The sequence below is a fragment of the Telopea speciosissima genome, chromosome 5, assembly GCF_018873765.1.
Source record: "Telopea speciosissima isolate NSW1024214 ecotype Mountain lineage chromosome 5, Tspe_v1, whole genome shotgun sequence".
Taxonomy (NCBI): Eukaryota; Viridiplantae; Streptophyta; class Magnoliopsida; order Proteales; family Proteaceae; genus Telopea; species Telopea speciosissima.
Window position 1 is genome coordinate 45,006,937 of NC_057920.1, and position 20,494 is coordinate 45,027,430.

At 41.6% G+C, this 20,494-nt stretch overlaps 1 protein-coding gene across 1 annotated transcript in view; it reads right to left on the bottom strand.

Annotated features, from left to right (window-relative positions):
- LOC122662427 overlaps positions 1-20,494 on the bottom strand; it is a 61,913-nt gene that overhangs the window by 27,533 nt on the left and 13,886 nt on the right. The window contains exons 2-6 of the mRNA XM_043858056.1: positions 16,463-16,672; positions 16,211-16,313; positions 12,733-12,812; positions 12,579-12,656; positions 12,020-12,111 (exon numbers count right to left, since the gene is read on the bottom strand). Of these exons, the coding sequence (XP_043713991.1) occupies positions 12,020-12,111; positions 12,579-12,656; positions 12,733-12,812; positions 16,211-16,313; positions 16,463-16,672 (563 nt within the window). The remainder of the gene's footprint in view (positions 1-12,019; positions 12,112-12,578; positions 12,657-12,732; positions 12,813-16,210; positions 16,314-16,462; positions 16,673-20,494) is intronic.

A 20,494-nucleotide genomic window follows, 5' to 3' on the forward strand; every position in this document is an offset into this window, starting at 1 on the left:
CTAAAATCTAACTTGGTATCAGAGCTACCATAGGGTTTGAGAGTCGTTTTACTCCTTTTTTGCCTCCCATTCTTTTCCTCTCTTTGGAATCCGAAAGCTCAAGAGATTCCAAGGAGAAGGACCTTATGTAAAGAAAGTTTGTTGAGATGGTCTGCGAAAGGTTCTACACAACCTGTTTCAATGATGGATGAAGTTATTTGAGCTGCTTTGAAGGTTCTATTGAGTTTTGAAGACAACCAAAGACCTGCTAGGGCTTCCGCCAGTTCTCTGTTGCAGTCCTTGTTTCACCTGCATTTCAGCATGTATTTGGACCATGGAGCAGCCCACTGAGATCGTTTTTAGGTCTTCTTCATGCCTCTTGGGTTCCCCTTTGCTGGTTACTGAGTTCCTTTGAGCATAGCTCAGTTTCGTGAACTTCTGTTCTGCCCAGGTAAAACAGAGACTGCTACTAGCTGCTTGTATTTTGCTTTTTGTGTAATATGGGCTTTCTTCTTGCTTGTGGGATGATTATGGACACCTCTAGATGAGGTCTTGGAGCTGTTTTTGAGTGGATTCTCCTTCTTGAAAAATGTTAGGGTGAAGTTCTGCCCATTTTTTCTCTGTTTTTCTCCTTGCTGGAATTTCAGCTTGGTGTTTGGACTCTTCTTTTAGGGTTGAGTGTGTACTCCCCAACTGCTGCTTGTTATCTATTTTATGGTCAAGTGTTCCTTCCCACATAATATGGGTGATACAGCTACATCTGAGCTTGGTTCGGCTGCTTCACAGCCCCCTCCCACAGCTCCTCCAATTGTTTATGAGAACACACCTACACAGATCTCCTTTGTGAAGGTTGATGGTACCAACTATTTGGACTGGTCACACTCTGTGAGGCTTTCACTGAAAAGCAAACGGAAATTGGGGTACATTACAGGCACTATTACTGCCCCAGAGCCTAGTTCACCTACCTATGACCAATGGGAGGCCGACAATTCTACAGTCATGACATGGCTGATATTCTCTATGACTCCTGAGATTGGACGAAGGTTTATAAGAAAGGAGACTGCCAAGGCAATCTGGGATAGTGTTTAACAGACTTTTGATAGAATGGGTGACTCTGCCAAGGTCTATCAGCTTCACCAAAAGATTAACTCCATGAGGCAGGGTGATAGGACCATTTCGGAGTACTACAATGCCTTTCTTGGCCTTTTGGAAGAATATGACCACTACAGGGATCTCCACTTAAAGGACCCAGAGGATGAGGCTAAGGTATATCAGACTCTTGAAAAAGAGCGTGTCTTCACTTTACTTGGTGGCCTGAATCCCGACTATGAGCCCATTAGGCTCCAGATCTTAGGCTGATCTCCCTTTCCTTCTCTTAGTGAGGTCTGTTACTCACAGAGTGAGGAGACTCGGTGTGTTGCTATGGAGCCAACTTCAGTATCCACTCTTGAGAGGTCAGCCCTCAACTCCAGCTCTTCCAGAGACACCCGTGGAGGTGGTAGAGGACCGGGGCCTACCCGAGAGGTAGCCAATGCAGTGGAGATAGTCGGTGCCAGTGGAGTTAGTCGGGACCGGTTTAAATGTGATCATTGTGGGAGAACTGGACACACCAAGGATAGGTGTTGGTCTCTTCATGGCCGTCCTCCTGGCACACGTGGCCGTGGTGGCCGTAGAGGGGGAGCTCGAGCTCACTCTGTGATGACTGAGGTAGATACTATACAGGATGACTCCACCTTTATGGAGACAGTGGTTCACCAGGTCAAGTCACAGCTTAGCACATCTTCTACACCTTCTGTAGCCAGCCCCTCATCATCCTCAGCCTTACAGGTCTCTACTGCAGCCCAATCTTGGGTCATTGACTCTGGTGCTACTGACCATATGACTGGTACGTCCCATAATTACGATTCCTATACCATTTGTTCTGGTATGGATAAGGTTAGAATAGCTGATGGCTCCCTATCCTCCATATCTGGTAAGGGTAGTATTCCTGTCACCTCATCTATTTCTCTTACTTCTGTTCTTCATGTTCCTAACCTTACAGTTAATCTTTTATCTGTGAGTCACTTGACGAAATCTTTGAATTGTTGTGTCACATTTTTCCCTTCTCACTGTCTCTTTCAGGATTTGGTGACGAAGAGGATTATTGGTAGTGGACGTGAAGAGCAAGGCCTTTACCTTTTTTACCCTTTTTTGCCCACAGCTCAGTCTTATGTGTGTGGCCTTACTGAGAGTAGTTCTGTGGAGTCCGTTATGTTATGGCATCGGCGTCTTGGCCACCCATCTTTTGTTGTAATGAGGAAACAGTTGCCTCACTTATTTTCTTCTGTTGCTTCTTCTCATGTTTTTCAATGTGAACCATGTATGTTTGCCAAACATTGTCGTTCCCCTTATCCATATCATGGTAATAGAACTGCTGCTCCTTTTCATCTTGTGCACACTGATGTTTGGGGACCTTCCCCTACTACCTCTTTATTTGGTTATCGTTACTTTGTGTCCTTTGTTGATGATTTTTCTCGTGCTACTTGGACTGTTCTTATGAAACATAAAAGTGATGTTTGTGATGCATTTAAAACCTTTTATCTGATGATTCTTACTCAGTTTGACACTCGGATCAAAATTGTTCAATCTGATAAAGGGGGGAATACATGTTTGGAGGCCTCCAAACCTTCTTTACTGATAATGGCATTCTCCATCAGCTAGCATGGGTTGACACACCCCAACAAAATGGGGTTGCTGAGAGGAAGAATCGCCATTTATTGGAGGTCACCCGTAGTCTCTTGTTTGGTATGCATGTCCCCAAGACCTTTTGGTATGCCGCTCTTCTTACTGCCTCTTTTCTCATCAATCGCATGCCTACCAAACTTCTTGCTTACAAATCTCCCTTGGATATCTTATCTCCCAAGGTTTCTGCTTTCTCTCTTCCCCCCTAAGGTCTTTGGTTGCGTGTGTTATGTGCATGTAATCAAATCTGCCCGTACTAAACTTGATCCCAAAGCCCTCAAGTGTCTCTTCCTTGGGTACTCTTCTATTACCAAGGGTTACAAGTGCTACCATCCTTCTTCTCGCAGGTGTCTTATCTCAAAGGATGTCACCTTCCTTGAATCTGTTCCTTTCTTTGCCCCTTCTCAGCATCCTCTTCAAGGGGGAGAAGTGTGGAAGTGAACAGGCTGCTGATTTTCTTCATTCTCCTCTCCCTATCTCTCCTTTCATGTTTGACATTGGTACACACAAGACTGTGGATGTGGTTAATACTAGTGACCAATCAGATGTGAATACAGAATTGGTGGTTGAAAGTGGTCCTAGTAAGGAGAAGGATTACCACATTACCTACAAAAAAGGTGAAGGTGTACATAATTAAGGAAAGCAGACCTACCAAGAATCCTCTTTGGATCCAGATCCACATCTTAAGGTTCCTCACTCTCAGCCAGGTGACATCCCTCCTCCTCCATGTGATTTAGACCTTCCTATTGCTATTAGAAAAGGGAAAAGAGCTTGTACTAATCCTATAGCACAGTTTATTTACTATGATGCTCTTTCTCCTACAAGTATGGCCTTTAGTACTGTTCTCTCTACGGCTTCTATTCCCAGGAATGCACTGATGCTATGTCTGACCCAAAGTGGAGACAAGCTATGTCTGAGGAGATGATGGCCTTTGAGAAGAATGGTACTTGGCAATTGGTGGACCTTCCCAAGGGGCATGTCCTAGTTGGATGCAGATGGGTCTATACAATCAAGTATAAATCTTATGGCAGTGTTGAAAGATACAAAGCAAGATTAGTTGCCAAGGGATACAGTCAGGTCTATGGGATTGACTATCATGAGACATTTGCTCCAGTGGCCAAGCACAATTCTATAAGAGTCCTCTTATCTTTGGCTACCAATAATGACTGGCCATTATATCAATTAGATGTGAAGAATGCTTTTCTTCATGGTGACTTGGAAGAAGAAGTGTACATGCAAACACCTCCAGGCTTCAAAATGCCTAAGGGAAAGTGTGCCTCCTCAAGAAGGCACTAAATGGTCTCAAACAATCACCCAAGGCATGGTTTGAGCGCTTCCGGCAAGCTATTCTGAAGAATGGGTATTCCCAGAGTCAAGCTGATCACACTCTCTTTACCAAGCGGGGCAATGGTACTATCACAGCCCTCATTGTGTATGTTGATGATATTGTGGTCACAGGGGATGATATAACAGAGGTAGGTAAGCTGAAAAACTACCTGGCACAGCAGTTTGAGATCAAAGATCTGGGCCCCTTGCGGTACTTCTTAGGAATTGAAGTATCAAGGACCAAGAAAGGAATCAACATATGTCAACGGAAGTTTGTTTTTTATTTGTTGACAGAGACAGGGATGTCAGGCTGCAAACCAGCAAATTCTCCCATTGAGCAGAATCATAAACTGGGAGAAGATTGTGGTTCTCCACTGGTTGATGCGGGAAAGTACCAAAGGCTTGTGGGGAAGCTTATCTATCTTGCTATGACTCGCCCAGACATCTCCTATGCAGTGGGAGTGGTGAGCCAATTCATGCATGCTCCCAAGAGTGGCCACTTGGATGTTGTGTATCGCATTCTTAGGTATTTGAAGTCCTCTCCAGGGAAAGGATTGTTGTATGCCAAACACAATCACTTGCGAGTAGAAGGCTTCAATGATGCTGATTGGGCTGGCTCTATTACAGACAGGAGATCTACCTCCGGCTATTGTACCTTTGTGGGAGGTAATTTGGTTACTTGGAGAAGCAAAAAACAACATGTTGTGGCCAAATCCAGTGCAGAGGCAGAATTTCGAGCTATGGCTCATGGTGTTTGTGAACTCATATGGTTGAAAAGGCTTGTTCAGGAACTGGGGTTTGATACAGAAGGTCCTATGAGACTCTACTGTGACAAGAAGGCTGCCATTAGTATTGCCCACAATCCAGTCCAACATGACCGAACTAAACACATTGAGGTTGACAGGCACTTTATCAAGGAGAAGATAGACTCTGGCTGCATTTGTACTCCTTTTGTGCAGACTGGTGATCAGCTGGCAGACATCTTCACCAAAGCTCTTGCTTTTCCTTAGTTTAGAACTCTCTTAAGTAAGCTGGGAATGCATGATATATATTCTCCAGCTTGAGGGGGAGTGTTAGAGTTACTAGTAGTTATGTTCTAAGGGTAGTTTGGGAACTAGCTTATTGACTAGTTGCCTTAATATGTAATTTCTCCTTTTTCCTCTTTACCTCCTTAGGGAGGTGTATGTAATTCTATTATTCCTATTAGCGAAACAATATAGGTGTGGAGAGAGATCTCTCACACACACAAGATTCAACCGTAATACTCTCTCTTGTTCTCTCCTTGTCTCCTTCTTCCTCTCACCTCTTCTCCTCTCTCTCACCTTGTTCTACTCTTCTAACTAAACCTAAAATCTAACTCACAAGTGGTGGTGCTTTCTATCTTGGTTCAAGCTTGGTTGCATAGTATAGCAAGAAGCAAGATTCAGTGTCCTTGTCTACTGCAGAGGCTGAATACATTGCAGCGGCAACATGTTGTACCCAAGTGCTATAGATGAAAAGACAAGTGGCTGATTTCGGAGTTGTGATCGATGCGTCTGTCTCTATAATGTGTGACCATGGGAGTGCTATCAACATCTCCAAGAACCCAGTTCAACACTCCAAAACGAAGCACATCAACATCCGTTATCATTTTTTGAATGACAAAGTGACTGAGCAGACCATTCAGTTAGAGTTTGTGCCCACAACTGACCAAGTTGCTGACATCTTTACAAAGGCTCTTCCCAAAGAGGCATTTGAGAAATTAAGAGAGAAGCTGGGTGTTGCCTAGCCATTTGTAGCAGACCTTTGTACAGGGGGAGTGGCGGTTCTTCTTTGGCATCTCAGCTAGGGGTAGCGTGTTTTTGGTGGCTGTCCATTTGTACTTGTTGTCAAAGGTGGAGAAGAGAGGTGTGGCGTCGGTTTGTTCGTTGTGTTGCCAACAATTCCAAAGGGGGAATTTGTTGGTGCTCTTGGCAGTGTTGTCAATGTTGGCAACAAGGATTTTGCGTTTTCTAGCTTCTTTCTCATTGGTCCGAAGGGTATCTTTTAGCATTGTATATATATTCTCGTTAAAGGACCAAAAGCGCATCTTTGGAGCCCTAGTGAAGAAGGAAATCGAGGAGAAGTCATCTTTTACCATTCCGACGTGATTCGAGAGCAGAGGCGCGAAGGAAATCGTCAGAAAGCATCGGTTTGGTTGTTAGTGATGGATTCGAGTGCTTGATTCGTCCGGTTGAAGATCTCACACCATTCATTTGGAGTTGGGAGTTTTCCTTTGAGAAGGTAAACATGTTCACAAATCATTGTCTCTGTGTAATCTGTTAAAGGTTGGGTTTGTGATTGAAATCTGATTATTGGGTTGATTGATTGTAAGGCTGAGGCCATTTTATATTGGGGATTGAAGTCCTTGACCTCACTGAGGTGAGAGGTTGAAGCAGGGTAATGGGTATCCTGGCCGTAGGGGCGGCTAATTGTACTGTTGTTGAGTATTGGGCATATACGAAACCCTGAGGGGTATTGCTCAGTGGACGTAGCTTTCACATACTGTGAGGTAAACCACGTAAATTGTGTCTCTGTGTCTAATTTTTTTTGTTGGAGACTAATCCCTGTTTTGCAAAGTGGGTTTATAGTCTTAGTAGACCTGGCCACGTTCTGGTGGTGCGAGGTGAGACTATAAACGACTGTGTCGTTTGCAGAAGACGCCGTAAAATTTAAGGGAACTGATTCACCCCCCCTCTCAGTTCGATCCGTCTTTCACAGGATCCTCCCTACTCCCATCCAGTTCTCAACTCAGTGTGGGATGTTTTGCCTTCCATTCGTAGAAGACCCTCTGGGAGGGATGATTGTGTTTTTTGGATTCCTGCATCTTCAGGTCTCTTCAGCTACAAATCTGCCTGGAATCTTGTCAGGGTCAGAGGTCCTCTGGTTCCTTGGAGGAAGCTTCTCTGGTTCAAATATCATATCCCTAAGCACTGTTTTACAGCATGAAGAGCTCTATCTAACTGCCTTCCAACGCAGTCCTTTCTTCGCCATCGGCAGATCCAAGTCTCCCTTTAATGCTGCCTTTGTTGGAATGTTGTGGAGGACAAAGATCATCTCTTTTTTGATTGTCCTCTCCCCCGCTCCATTTGGCAAGGTATTCTCAATAAATGCTGGCCCCGTCGAAGGAGAATCCTTTCTTTTGATCGAGAATGGATTTGGGTCGACATGACTTTTGGTGGTTCTTCTATTTGCGACTCTGTGGGGAAGCTTGCTTTTTGCACTGTCATCAATCACATTTGGATGGAGCGTAACATCAGGAAATGGACCTCCAACTCTACGTCTCTTAGATAGATTTGGGATGCCATTGCTTTTGATATTAGATCAAAGCTTTCTTCTGTTCAGTTTGTTTGTGCTGATTCCCCAAGGAACAGACATATTGTTGTGTCTTGGGGATTTCCCTCTTCCTCTCTCCAGCCTTCTTCCTCCTCTTCTTGAGGTAGAGGCTGCTTGTGTATTTGTGTATTTCTTTTCCTTTTTCTTTCTCCCTTTTGGGGGCCCTTTGTAGTTCTTTCTTCTTGTTAATGAAATTTTTATTCATCCAAAAAAACAAGAGTGGCAATTCTATTTCTGTAAATATATCAAGTCTTAACTCTTAAGGGGAAGTGGCAGTGCTGAAATCAAAATATCAAATAGAATCTTCAATGGCTCAAGCTGGCAAGCTGCTACAAAGTACAAACAACTAACTTAAAGAAAATTCCCAAAAATTGCAGGATTTGCAGGTGGTGGACTGGCGGTAGAGAGGAAATCAGCTTTGTTTGCCAAACTCCAACTCATGACTGAACCAAGTTACCTAAAATAATTACTTTGTCAAATCTTCCTCTCATCAATTTTCACCACCTCATTATCCGTCCTAGTGCAACCAAAGTTACACACCATATACTCCATCTTCATTCGACTTATCTTAAAACCTTTTGATTCTAAGGTTGATCTCCATAACTCTAACTTGGTGTTAATCCCTGCTTTTGTCTCATCCACCAAAACAATATCATCAGCAAAAAGTATAACACCAGGGAACCTCTTCTTGAATGTCTCTGGTGAAATCATCCATAATAACCACAAACAAATAAGGGCTAAAACCTTATCCTTGATGTAACCCAAACGTAATTGGGAATTCACTACTTTGACCTTCCACAGTTCTTACACTTGTCACCACACCATCATACATACCTTTAATTATGCCCACATATGACTTGCATCTATAACTCATCCAAAATGTGTCTCAACAACAAAAAGATCAAGATCCATATATAATATATACTCAGGAGTTTAGGACCCTAACAAGGATGCCTGTATGTAATCAACAACCACGAACATGGGACCATATTATATCTCAGAGATGTTAAAGCTTCCATATCTCTGGAACACAAGAAGAAACATCAAGTACAATATGAATAAGCAGAAGATATGGTCCTGTGATCAGTTTCTATTCCTCACAGTCATTCTAGAGCATAGATGTTACAACCACACCCAAAACCTAGACTAATATGAACTGTGCATGTAGGACCGCCAGCTAAGTGACTGGACTTCATGCCAAGCTACTTCCGGAAGTCTGGGAGTAGGTGACTGATCTTAATCCAATTGGATGAATTAAGCTTTGTAACATGTGCATTTGGATTATATAAACCACTTAGACTTAATCCACTTGCATGTATGAAGACCCCAGAGAAAACCCCGAGACAATCGGAGTCAATTTCAACAAGTTTTGCCCTGTGCAGATCATGCAAATGACCCTGCGGTCGATCGAATACACAGACCACACAGATCATCCGCACAGGCTTATATTGTCCAAAAAATGGAATCTTTGAGTATGGACCCCACATGGTTCGACCTAGGGACTTGGCACTTGGCATTCCTAGGTGGCTTTGGACCTATTTGACCTATCCTAGTCATTGGGACACCTAATCTAAAGTCCACCTAAGCACAACTACTGTTTAATTACTTTTAAATACCTTTTAAGGCAAATAAACTGTCCCAGCCAAACAGACTCTAAGTATATTATCCTATAATTGATAAACCCTAGCCTCCACCCTCATTTCACCATTTCCAGTAAGGGAGAGAGGAGGAAAACATGGAGAGCAAGAGATGAAGGAAGAAGAAGTGAGCCCTTTGCTGCCCTAATCCCAAATCTGAGCTGTTCTTGAGCTCCACCATCAACCTAGCTAATTGGAAGCTCAGCCTAAGCAAGGAGAACGCGAGAAGGAAGGAACTGATCCAAGCTCAGGAACACTTCCCCTTACTGATCCAATCTTTTTGCCATTGTGAGCACCCTTCTACTTCTCAATCTCTATTGATTTCCTTAGGAATTAGGTGATTGTTTGAATCTGGATTTAGATCATAGGGTTTTTCATTTCTATTGATTAATCTACTCAATTGAATGCTGGAAGCATCAATTCAAATCCCCAATTGACCATTTCCCAGCCCCATGATCAAACCACCATCAATGCACCCAAAATTTGTGGGTTTCTTGGGTCTAGGAGCCCATTTCTATATAGAACCCCAATTGGGTCGTGCATCAATGACCAATTGCAACCCTAGGAGGCTAGAAATACTCCCCAATTGATCCCATGTAGGCCCCATGCTCGAAGACCACCCACAACCCAAGCCATTGCTGAAAATCAGCAAAAAATGGTTTGTGCGGTCCATGGGTACAGATGATGGAACATTGACCGCACCATCAACCGCACGAATGGAATCTTGTAGGAAAAGGGCTCCTGCCTGCACAGACCGCACCATCGACTGCACATGCTTAAAAGGTGTTGTTCAAGAAGTTTGACCTAGGATTTGACCTTCAGATCTTTTCCCGACAAATGTACCTTTGTAACCTGACATTCTAGGGTATCCTCTACCTACTGTGAAGGCGTACGCGTACACGGGAACTTATAATCTTTTACTGACAACAATTTTGGTGAGTGGATTAGATATTCGAACTTAATTGTGGATTGTTTTTCAAATGTATATTATGAATGCCATTCATGCATACGCTATGCCTAACATGTTGATATGCTATACTCACTATGAATGTTAAATTAGATTTGATTCCTTATTAAATGTTAGTTTAGAGTTAGCTATGCTAGGATGCCTATCATGTTGAACGATAGATGCTTAGGGTTTTATGCTTATACTTGAGTTGCTATGAATGGAATGTGATTGTGGATATTGGATACATATGAGTGTTTCTCATAAGATACATATTAGTGTTTCTCATATGTATCTTATGAATGCCATTCATGCATATGCTATGCCTAACATGTTGATCTGCTATACTCACTATGAATGTTAAATTAGATTTGATTCCTTATTAAATGTTAGTTTAGAGTGATGCCTATCAAGTTGAAATAGATGCTTAAGGTTTTATGCTTATACTTGAGTTGCTATGAATGGAATGTAATTGTGGATATTGGATATGCGGCGAGATATTGATGTAAATGATGGTTATGAAATGAATTTGGCTGATGGGATCCAACTGCCGTGAGTGGGTGTCGGACTTGGGATTGCCATGTGTTATTTACTTATATGCTCATGTAAAGATAAATATTGCATTAGAAATAATAGTTGCATTAGGATGAAAACGGGATTGGAAACGGGATTGTGACCGGCCGACCGTGACTTCGGTATCACATTCGTCGTACTCTTGTATGTGTATGAGTAAGCTAGAGGAGGCAAGAGGATAGTCAGACCGACCATTATTTCGATACAATGGACTCAACCTCTACCCTACGCATATGCGTACCCTATCATGCATATAGTTGTATGCTGGGTAGGATGATGTTGTACCTAGTACTATTACCCTTACTAATAGGGGTTTAGATGTCCAGCAAACCCACGGGTGAGTCCCGCCGAAAGTTTAGGTGCCGGCTGTATTTTTGGACTGAACTCCAGGACGGGGTTTGTAAAGGGTGTTTGCGGATAATCTTACTAGAGTCTGGTACCACAGGCTACCCGTGCAACTCGGGTTTGACATCGTTGGGCTCCGCCATTTTCGGGACCAAGGATGCTACCTATGGTGTTGCAATAGTACTAGACTTAGTTGTGATGTTAGGTGGAAAATGAAACATTGCATACACGCATCATATGTTTTGCGCATTCATGAATAATTATGCTTGCTTGCATGATCTAATTGCTCACTAGGCTTAGTGAAGCTCATCCCTCAAGGGTTCTCTCTTTTTAGATGTGGATGCCGATATGTCAGTGCCGACTGAGGCGGACCCTTCTTCTTACCAGCATGTTAATGGACTCAATGTTTGGAATGCTCCCGACAACGAGGAGCACGGAGAAAAGTGCACCTAAAAGGTGTGTGCCTACGGGGCACAGTAGGACTTAGGGCTGGAGGCCCGACCGGACATTTACTTTACTTTATCTTTGGGTTGTAATTAAATACATTTACAATTACTTTTGATCGTCTTTTACTTATATATACTTAGTATGTTTGGACAAACCATGTGATGTTGAGATAAACTTCCACCAAATATAAATATATAATTAGCTTCTGCACTCTGTAATTATGTATAATATTATATGCTTCCGCTAGTACTCTGATCATATTAACAATGTTGGGTTGGTGAACATGGTACTACAAATGTAGATCCTGGCGTTAGTGTAGGATATAAGGGTGTATCCTAGTCACACTGCCCAGGTGTAGGGAGTGAGGTGTGACAATAGTTGTCAAGGCATTGCCTAGGTGGTGCCTAGGCGCCTTGTTGGTGTCGTCTTGGTCTTTTCCCCTCCACCACTGCCTTGGATTTCCTTGTTGTCATGACAACAATGTTCTAGAGGTTCTTTTCCAACTTTCTGCGCTGAATATTAAACTTCTAATTGAAGGAAGAAAACAAAATGAAATCTTGACTTGTTAATTCAATAGATTATTGTGACAAGGAGAAGACATAAAACAAAATATCTCATAAAGTAAAAAAAAACGAAATATCTCATGGCAGTATCATATGACTTCCACGCTATAATAAATTCAGAAACAAACCTTATGCTTTGCATCCTGAAGTAGTAGAAGTTTCCCCATTGCTGTGAAGCTCCCTGTTGATGTTTTGCTATGTACTGTTTATGAGCCCATTCCTAGCAATATAATCAATAATATAAATAGCACCGTTGGAAATATCCTTGTTGCCTCAATTGAAAATTTTCCATCTTCCTTGGAAATCATAAACATTTAAAATATTTTATTTGGTGTGAACACCATTCATTGGGTCCCCCAATAACAAGGAGATTTCCTAGAATGTCGAAATCAATTTGATAAGACACAAGCAACCGCCCCCCCCCCCCCCAACCCCACCCCCCAAAAAAGGCAGCTTTGGGGGAAAAGGGAAACAAAGATAAAAGAAGAGTCGATAATGCTAGTAATTGTGCCATACTATTAAGCTGGCATAAAACCAAGGAGATCATATAGTTAGAACCCACTATTTCGTCCTGAACTCAATGTTACACAACCATATATGTGCATGGCTTAGGGAAAGCTAGGACAGTAACTTCACTTCTCAATAATAAACCAATTTTCCAATTAAATGATTCAGGGGGGAAGGTACCTGTTGATGATCAGGAAGAGGAAAGACATCACCAAAAATTGTTACCCTTGCATTTGATAGTCCACTCCATCCGGGAATCTGTAAAGCCATCTATCAATAAATCACAGCACTAATCCACAGAAGATAAAAGTGAGCAAAATTTTACAGCACTAACCTGCACAACAAGTGTGCACCTTGGATCTGCCAAAAGATTCCTTGTATGGATAGCCAACGGTGAAAATGAAAAGATTGGGTCTGAATAAGAAAATGAAAACAAAATAAGATGATAGATAATTATGAGGTGATCGTAACTCAGTATATAAGACTCGTGATTCAGGCAATCCAATCTTCCGTGTGTAAAGCAGAAGCCCCCAAAAAAGGTTTTCCAAAAATGGGTGATCAAAAGATCGAATCACTATGTGTATCTTGGTGGTCATTACTTTTGGTGGTGTTTGTTTTTGGCGGACTACTCTCTTCCTGTTCTATTGATCGGAAACATCCAGCAATCAAACCAAAACCCCCAAGGGTCTACGATCAACAGTGGTTGTAGATCAGCTTACTCAAATAGGGGCTCCCTCCGTTGCTTGCTTGTTCTGGTGATCATAGACAACCCTAGGGGCAGAACTCGGAAGGACTTTCTTCTTTGCTGCTTAGCCCCCACGATAAATGAACCTACGGGCGGCGCATTTTCGGGGAGTAGCCCGCTTCCTTCTTACCTATGAGATGTGAAGTGCTATATGAAAATCAACACCTTTTCTCGATTGAAAAAGGACTCTAGTAGGTTGTGGCCAGGCCTTGGAATTGAATCATGGCTTCAACTTTCTTCTTCTAATCCTACAATCACACACTTTCTAATGCAGACCCGGGTTGGAATAACCCTTAATGGGTTGCTTGAGGGCCCACCCAAGCAAGGAAACACCCAAATCCAAGATTAAGTGGCAAGATAGTAAATATTTCAATGTTTACAAGGGATGGTGGCAATCTGGTAAATTACCTAGAATCTTTAGGGAGAAATCTGGTAGCCAAAGCAGGGAGGATATGATGGGGATTAAGAATCAAAGGATAGGGGTAATGTTGACCTTAGGATAAAATAAGGATGGAATAAGAATTAGCAATACGGGAAGGGGTATATTTGGAAAACAAATTGGTAAAAAGAATTAGAAGCACATTCGTGAGGTTGTCTTCAACCTTTGGCCAACAGAACCAGGCAGAAGGCAGGTTTCAATCATTTGAGAGAGATCTCTCATTTGAAGGTTTTTTATTCTGAAATTCTGGGGTAGCAACCATACCTCAAAGCCTCTCAACTGCATAAGTAATTGGTTGGAACAAGCTAGCTGAAGAGGAACTGGAGACGCCTGAAACCAGATCTGGCGGTAGGGTAAGAACAGAATCTGGAATCAGCCTTGCAACTCACAGTCCACATGATTTCCAGCCACTAGATTGTACAGGTAGAGAAGCCCAATGGAGGTGAACTTATGCCCAGAATATGAGGCGGAAGGAAGAGGAGATGAGAGAGAGCAGTCCTCAATCGTGATGGTCTGTTCCTACGCCAGAACAGGGGATGGGGAGGAAACTACGTGAAAAGAATATGTAATAAAAAGCAGCAGTAGAAGAAGAAGAATAGAAGAAAATATCAGAGGAGGGGAGAAGAGGTCACACAACCTGATTCATTCGTGCCATAGGGTAACAAACAATTCAAAATTTCATTAGTCAAATCTTCCTAAAACAACAATTACAAGCTTGTACTTAAGGAGAAAATAAAGACCCCTAATCTAAAACTGAAATTAAACATAAAAACTCCTAATTGAAATAAAATCCTAAATCAACTCTATCTTTATTTAACCTAAAAACTAAAGTATGGAAAGGACTCTACCACTAGGTAGCCCATATTAAATAAAAGATTACAAGAAAAAATCCAATTAATAAAAACCCTAATAAATAAATCCTACTGAACCCAAAGACCCAGTTGGACCCGGTTCATCTTCGCATGGATACCCAAATGGGTTTGGGTAGCACAGTCCATGATACAAGGTTTCGACGAAATTTCACAAAACTAACCGAAATATTTCAAGTTTCGCAAGCTGTAGAAACGAAACACAGCCTGCATACTGAAGGATTGCAATGTTTCAACGAAATTTCGATCTTTTGTTTCATTTTGCCAACATTTCGGTCGAAATTATTCAAAGCCTTTAGTATAAATTCTCATACTTTGAGCAAAATGGGTCGAAATTCCATACTATTCAAAGCCTTCAGTATAAAACCCAATTTGTTGTGCTTGGGTGTATCACCATTGTACAAGGTTGGAACAAGTACTTGGGAAATAAAGGAATGCAGTGGAAGAGACGATTTGCTGTGTTGTTGGAAAATTTGTGCAGGATTCAAAGTTGAAGGTATATCACTCTTTGTAACAAACCATGTAAGATCTATGATATGGTTTATAATTTGACGTCTATTCATTCCTAATGCATATTTAAGTTGTTTCGCTTGAATTATATGAGTACTAAACATTGTGTATACATCTTACACTACCAACCTAGGGTCTGAAATCAAACTACAATTTTGGGAGTGATTTTTTAAAAGGGTTCTATTATGTTTAAAGGCCTAAAATAGGGTTCCCTAGAAGTTTCAGGACCTAATTTGGCCATTTAGCCCTCAAAACCAACCAACAAAACTCGCAGAAAAAAATGAAGGTTTCAACCGAAATTTCGGTTTCGAACCTAGTTTAACCGAAACCTGGAACCTTGCCATAGTCTACTCATGATGATCCAATAGATGTAAAACAAATTACAAACAGGCTGATCCAACGATTTATCGGTACTAGCTACAAGATTAAATGGGCCAAACTAAACTACCCTCTAAGATTTTAACTACCTATGTTATAGAACTCTTCAGATTCTGGGGAGTTAAGATCATGCAAATATGCAATCATTGAGATTATATAAATAAGCCTTCTTAGTTGGAACTCTACCAAGTAGCTGCCACAATCCCTCCCATGTGAGTCAAATGAATCAGCATGCCACAAGTAAATTGGTGCTTAAGATATCCTTGAAGATTACTTCAAGATGTGTGAGTGTACACATGTGCCCATATAAGGGAAACAACAGGTCATGTTTGTGCGTCTATGTGCATGCATATGCATATATTTAGAGAAAGAATATAGATATATGGGTGCTGGTTTTATGGATGGCCCAGATAGCCAAGCTTGGCTTGACGAGTTATTTCCAGTGCCATGGCAGCTCAGCTGGTGTCTTTGAACACATGGCCCACATCATTCACAGTTAATGTGGTAAGCTTCATCCCAGAAAGAGCTTACTACTAGACAAATTATCAAAAAAGTCAATTTCTTCCACAACAGTTGGATAACTAAAATGCACAGTGAAAAGTCCAATATGTGGTGAGCCATATGATAGAAATGACAACCAAATTAGCCATGTGAATAAATCCACCGGGTCCCCTATCAATGATCAAGACTCAAGAATGACCTAAGCAAACCTGTGTGGCTCAAATCAAAGGGCCATCTACTAAGCTTGGTTTCATGGTTCAACATTTATGTATGTGCACATGTGCATGTAGACATAGAAAACGAAAGAGAGAGAAAGATTGGGGAAAGAGGAAAGTCTCCCAAAAGCAAGTTTTCAAGTCGAATTACTTACGGCCCATTGAGTCGGGTGCAAAATCTACTAACGAACCAAATGGGTATCCCTCCCGACGGTGGTGCATCCGGGACATTACCGTGCACAAATGGGCAAATCTGGCCTTCAATGATGATAAAGAAACAAACAGGCATAGAACTCAGAACAAAGAAAAATGTGAGGTCACTGATAAACTCTTAACAATAGCAACTATCATAAAAATGGCCAAAGAAAAAGTCGTGATTAAACCTTGAAACCAGAACACCATTCTACCTGCTCCATCAGATTGCGAACGGCCAACGCTGGTCGAGGTAGATCATGAGCAGAGGTTGCACTCTGCACACCACCAGAAATTGGTGTTCTGAAAAGCCCTGCCCTTGTACCCCCACCAGTTCCACTTCCACCTGAAACCATTTGAGGTGATGCCATACTTGAGTTTTCATCCAAAGCCTTTTCATTATTTCCACTGTGGATTGAGTTACCCTTCAGAATACAAGGGATTCCATCACAATAGTGTAGAAGAAGCCATTTGCTATATACTATCATTAAATTTTCCAGATAGGACAAACTATAGACTGATCAAAAGATATCACAAGCTACAGAAACTTCAGCATCCCAAGAAGAATGAACGACAATGTTAAATTCCCACAGTTTAGCACAGACACAGAAGGGCCACAAGTCCTGTGTAGACTCAATGACAACTAGTTGTGTGCATTCAACAGGCATAGAAATCTCAGTATGTAAAAACTAACTTCCAGAATAATTTGAAAGAGAAATAGCGAGAGTAAGGTGGCAGTGCAGGGAGGAAATCCATCACAAACTACTGAAAAAAAATGAATTCTGATTCTTGGCTAAACAAGGAAAACCAAGTTAAGGACCTCTTATTTTGAGGGGATTATTTTATGTCCTTCAGCCATGGTGTCTTGATGTTCCAATGGTATTACCAGGAGCTTATCAATAACCTCATAATTATTTCTATCCTATTCCTCACATGGCTAAGTTGGGTAATAGGTCAAGAAAGTGAAGCAAGCTATTCAGTCGTGAACTATAGAAAGGCCCTATCTTATCCACACATACTTGTTGCTCAAGGAATTTGGTCAAAGCCCAATAAATTTTTGTTTATTTTCTTATCAGTTTAATCTTTCTGAAGTTTTGGGCTATTGTTTGACGCTGCTTTTCATTTAAGGGTTGATGGTTGCAAGCTTGCAGCCAACAGTATTTTGAAAGAGATACAGGTTTATGGATGGAGATCAATAGAAAGATAAGTGACATACTTTTATTGAATATAATACCAGCCACAGTTGTCAATTTTTTTTCTTTTTTGGGAAGATCTGATTGGACTCAGGTTATGTGGGCTTCTCTAGTTAGAGTTCATTCCTTCACGTACCCCTCCCCCCCCCCCCCCTTTTTTTGATTATTATACATCATACTGGATTGGCAATTTTCTCTTTTCAAGGAATCCAGACTCCAGAGGGACAGACAAAAGGGAATTTCGGATGATTGAGCCTCAAATTTCTAGGCAATGTACCTCCCTTAATAAATAATTTTAAAGAATAATGTGTACTTTTTGAGGAAGAACCTCCTCCCTGCACAAGAACTGGGAAAATTTTTTATCAGTATAAGCCTTTGTTGAGAGAAAAAGGTGGGGGAATCTATGAACCCAAAAGCATATGAAGATATAAACTCTCATCATCCCAAAGAGATTGTCCAGTTTGAAAAATCCCCCTTTTGAGGAGAGATTGTTATTGCATAGTTACATAATTATTCCACAATTCTTCTAAATTACCCTTCTTAGATTTACAACCACAACATTATATCCCAACCAAGTTGGAAGAAGATCTAATTCTCCTCCTCTACCCCATGAATGTATTCAACATGCCAAGGGCACAACATGGGCAAGTACGATAATTTTAAAGCATTTATATTGTAGCAGAGATGAAGATGTTGAGATGGATGTGCAGTAAAACTAGGAAGGATAAAGTAAGGAATGGCCATATTAGAGTTGAGTTGGGAGTTACCCTGATACACAACAAGCTGCAAGAAAGTCGTTTGAGGTGCCGGAGGCCTTGGGATGTCCCAGTACAGAGAAGTGATCTAATCCAGATCGAAGGAACCAAAAGAGGTAGGGACAGGTCGAAAATGACCCTAGGAGAAGTTGTGAGGAAAGACATGCAAAGTTTAGGTCTTGTTTCAAGTATGATCTCGAATAGAGCTGATTGGAGGACAAGGATCCATGTAGCCAACCCCATTTAGGTAGGTGATCGCTGAGTTGTTGTTGTTGTGCTCCTTTCTCTATACTTGTTTTATTTATCATCTTTGGCTTTTTTCTCAAATCGCCACACCCCTTCCCTTTCCCTCACTTTACCCATTCCCTTCCCAAATCCCTTTCCCAAACAAGAGTTTAATCCCACTCAACCTCTTCGCTATACCCCACCTCCGAGTATATTAAGCCCCCTCTGACCCCACTTCCATCACCCCTCCCCTGATTCTTGTCTGAACTCTGAACCTTTCCCTACACCATCGCAAGGTGTTATAAGGTTAAAAAAATTAATAATAAAAAAAAAAATAAAGGGGATTAGACCATTTCCAACCTCTCTCTGCTGAGGTTCAGCCGAGGTTTTCTGGTGACACATCCTCCAACCTCCCCTATCGATCGAGGTAAGTGCCTTCTTCAAAAAAAAAAAAAAAAGTGACTGTGTGACAAACACCAAAGGAGTCCGAAGATAAGGAACCTTCGAGGGGCTTTGGTGATCCCTCAAACTGACTCTGTGAGTGCTTAAGCTCAAACGGATTCTGTGCTGGTTAGCCCTCTTTCCATTAGACCACTGATTGTGTTAATTGTTGGTATCATTATTGTTGAGATTGACTACTTTACCCAATAGGGGTAATTTAGTCCTTATTAGTTTAGTTATTTTATACTTTAATTCTTCCTTTTTTTTGTTTTTTATCCCTTCTATCCGATCTCTGTTTGGGAGTCCTAGTTGTACTAGGAATTCCTAATAGGAATAGGATTGGGGATTCATACTTTGATTGTAACTTGGTATTGTTATAAATAAGGGGCTGGGTGATTGATCTAAGACACTCAAGCATTCATATTCAAAGCTGCTTACATGGTATCGAGCCTCATCTGATCCAAGAGCAGCCCCCACCCCCACGATTTTTTTGGTTTTCTTCTCAACTCTCTCGCCACTGGTTTTCTTCCTCTCCAACTCTCTCGGACTCTCTATCTCATTCAGGGCAGCAACTTTGAGGTGATCCAGTGAAGATTTAGCTGCTGCCCTCAATGACACCTCACTGAAGCTTCTACAAATTGGTGTGATCAGAATCTGCCGCAGGTTTCTTCCAAACCTTGGAGATCGAGCTGCTGTCTTTTACAAGCTGGATTTCTGTATTATTTTTTTGGAGATTGATCCCTGCCCTTATTGATCTACACCTTACTCATTTTCAAGACTGCAGATTTGAATCCAAACTACATCAGATTCAAACCTGCAATTCCTTTGCATTCAACTATTCCTAAATTTCTTCAAATTTAGGGCTTCTTATTGGCTCATCAGAAGGGGTCAATTTTTGGAGGGTACCTTCTCCACTACAAGGGAACTATTCGATCACTGTTGCAGCCTGTTCTGACGGCTGAAACTCATACAGTTTCAAAACCCAAGGTTCTACTCGATTGTGTAACCAGCCCTATTAGGGTTTCTTATTCCACCATCAGAATTTTCTGATTTTTTGAAGGCTTATTCCCCACCACCTGCAGGGAATTCGATCCCAGTTTTAGCCTATTCTGACGGCTGAAATACGGCTGAAATTGCAGCAACTTCAAAACCCATACTTCAGATCTGATTCAGTTTTTGAAGATTTGTTTTTTTCAAATTTGTGGATCGGTTTCTACCTGAACTATGGGTGATTCAGAGACAACTACTGCTACTTCTGGAGGGGATGGTCAGACTAGGAATGACTTCCTTCCCTATGCTGCTGCCATTAAGCTTGATGGTACGAATTACTTAATTTGGGCCAGATCATTATCCTTGACTGTGGCTGGTAGGGGACTGACTGGCCATCTTACCGGCACCACCAAACAGCCTGCTGAAGAAAGTGCTGCCCGTACTAAATGGGCTGCCAACGATGCTATGGTGATGTCATTTGTTCTAAATTCTATGACCACTGACCTTTCCAGTCAACATCTCCTCCTTAACACTGCTACTCAGCTATGGACTGCTGTCAAGGGAACTTATGGTCAATCAGGAAGTGGTGCTCAAGTTTATGAAATAAGGAAGACACTCCAAAACACTACTCAGAAAGAGATGT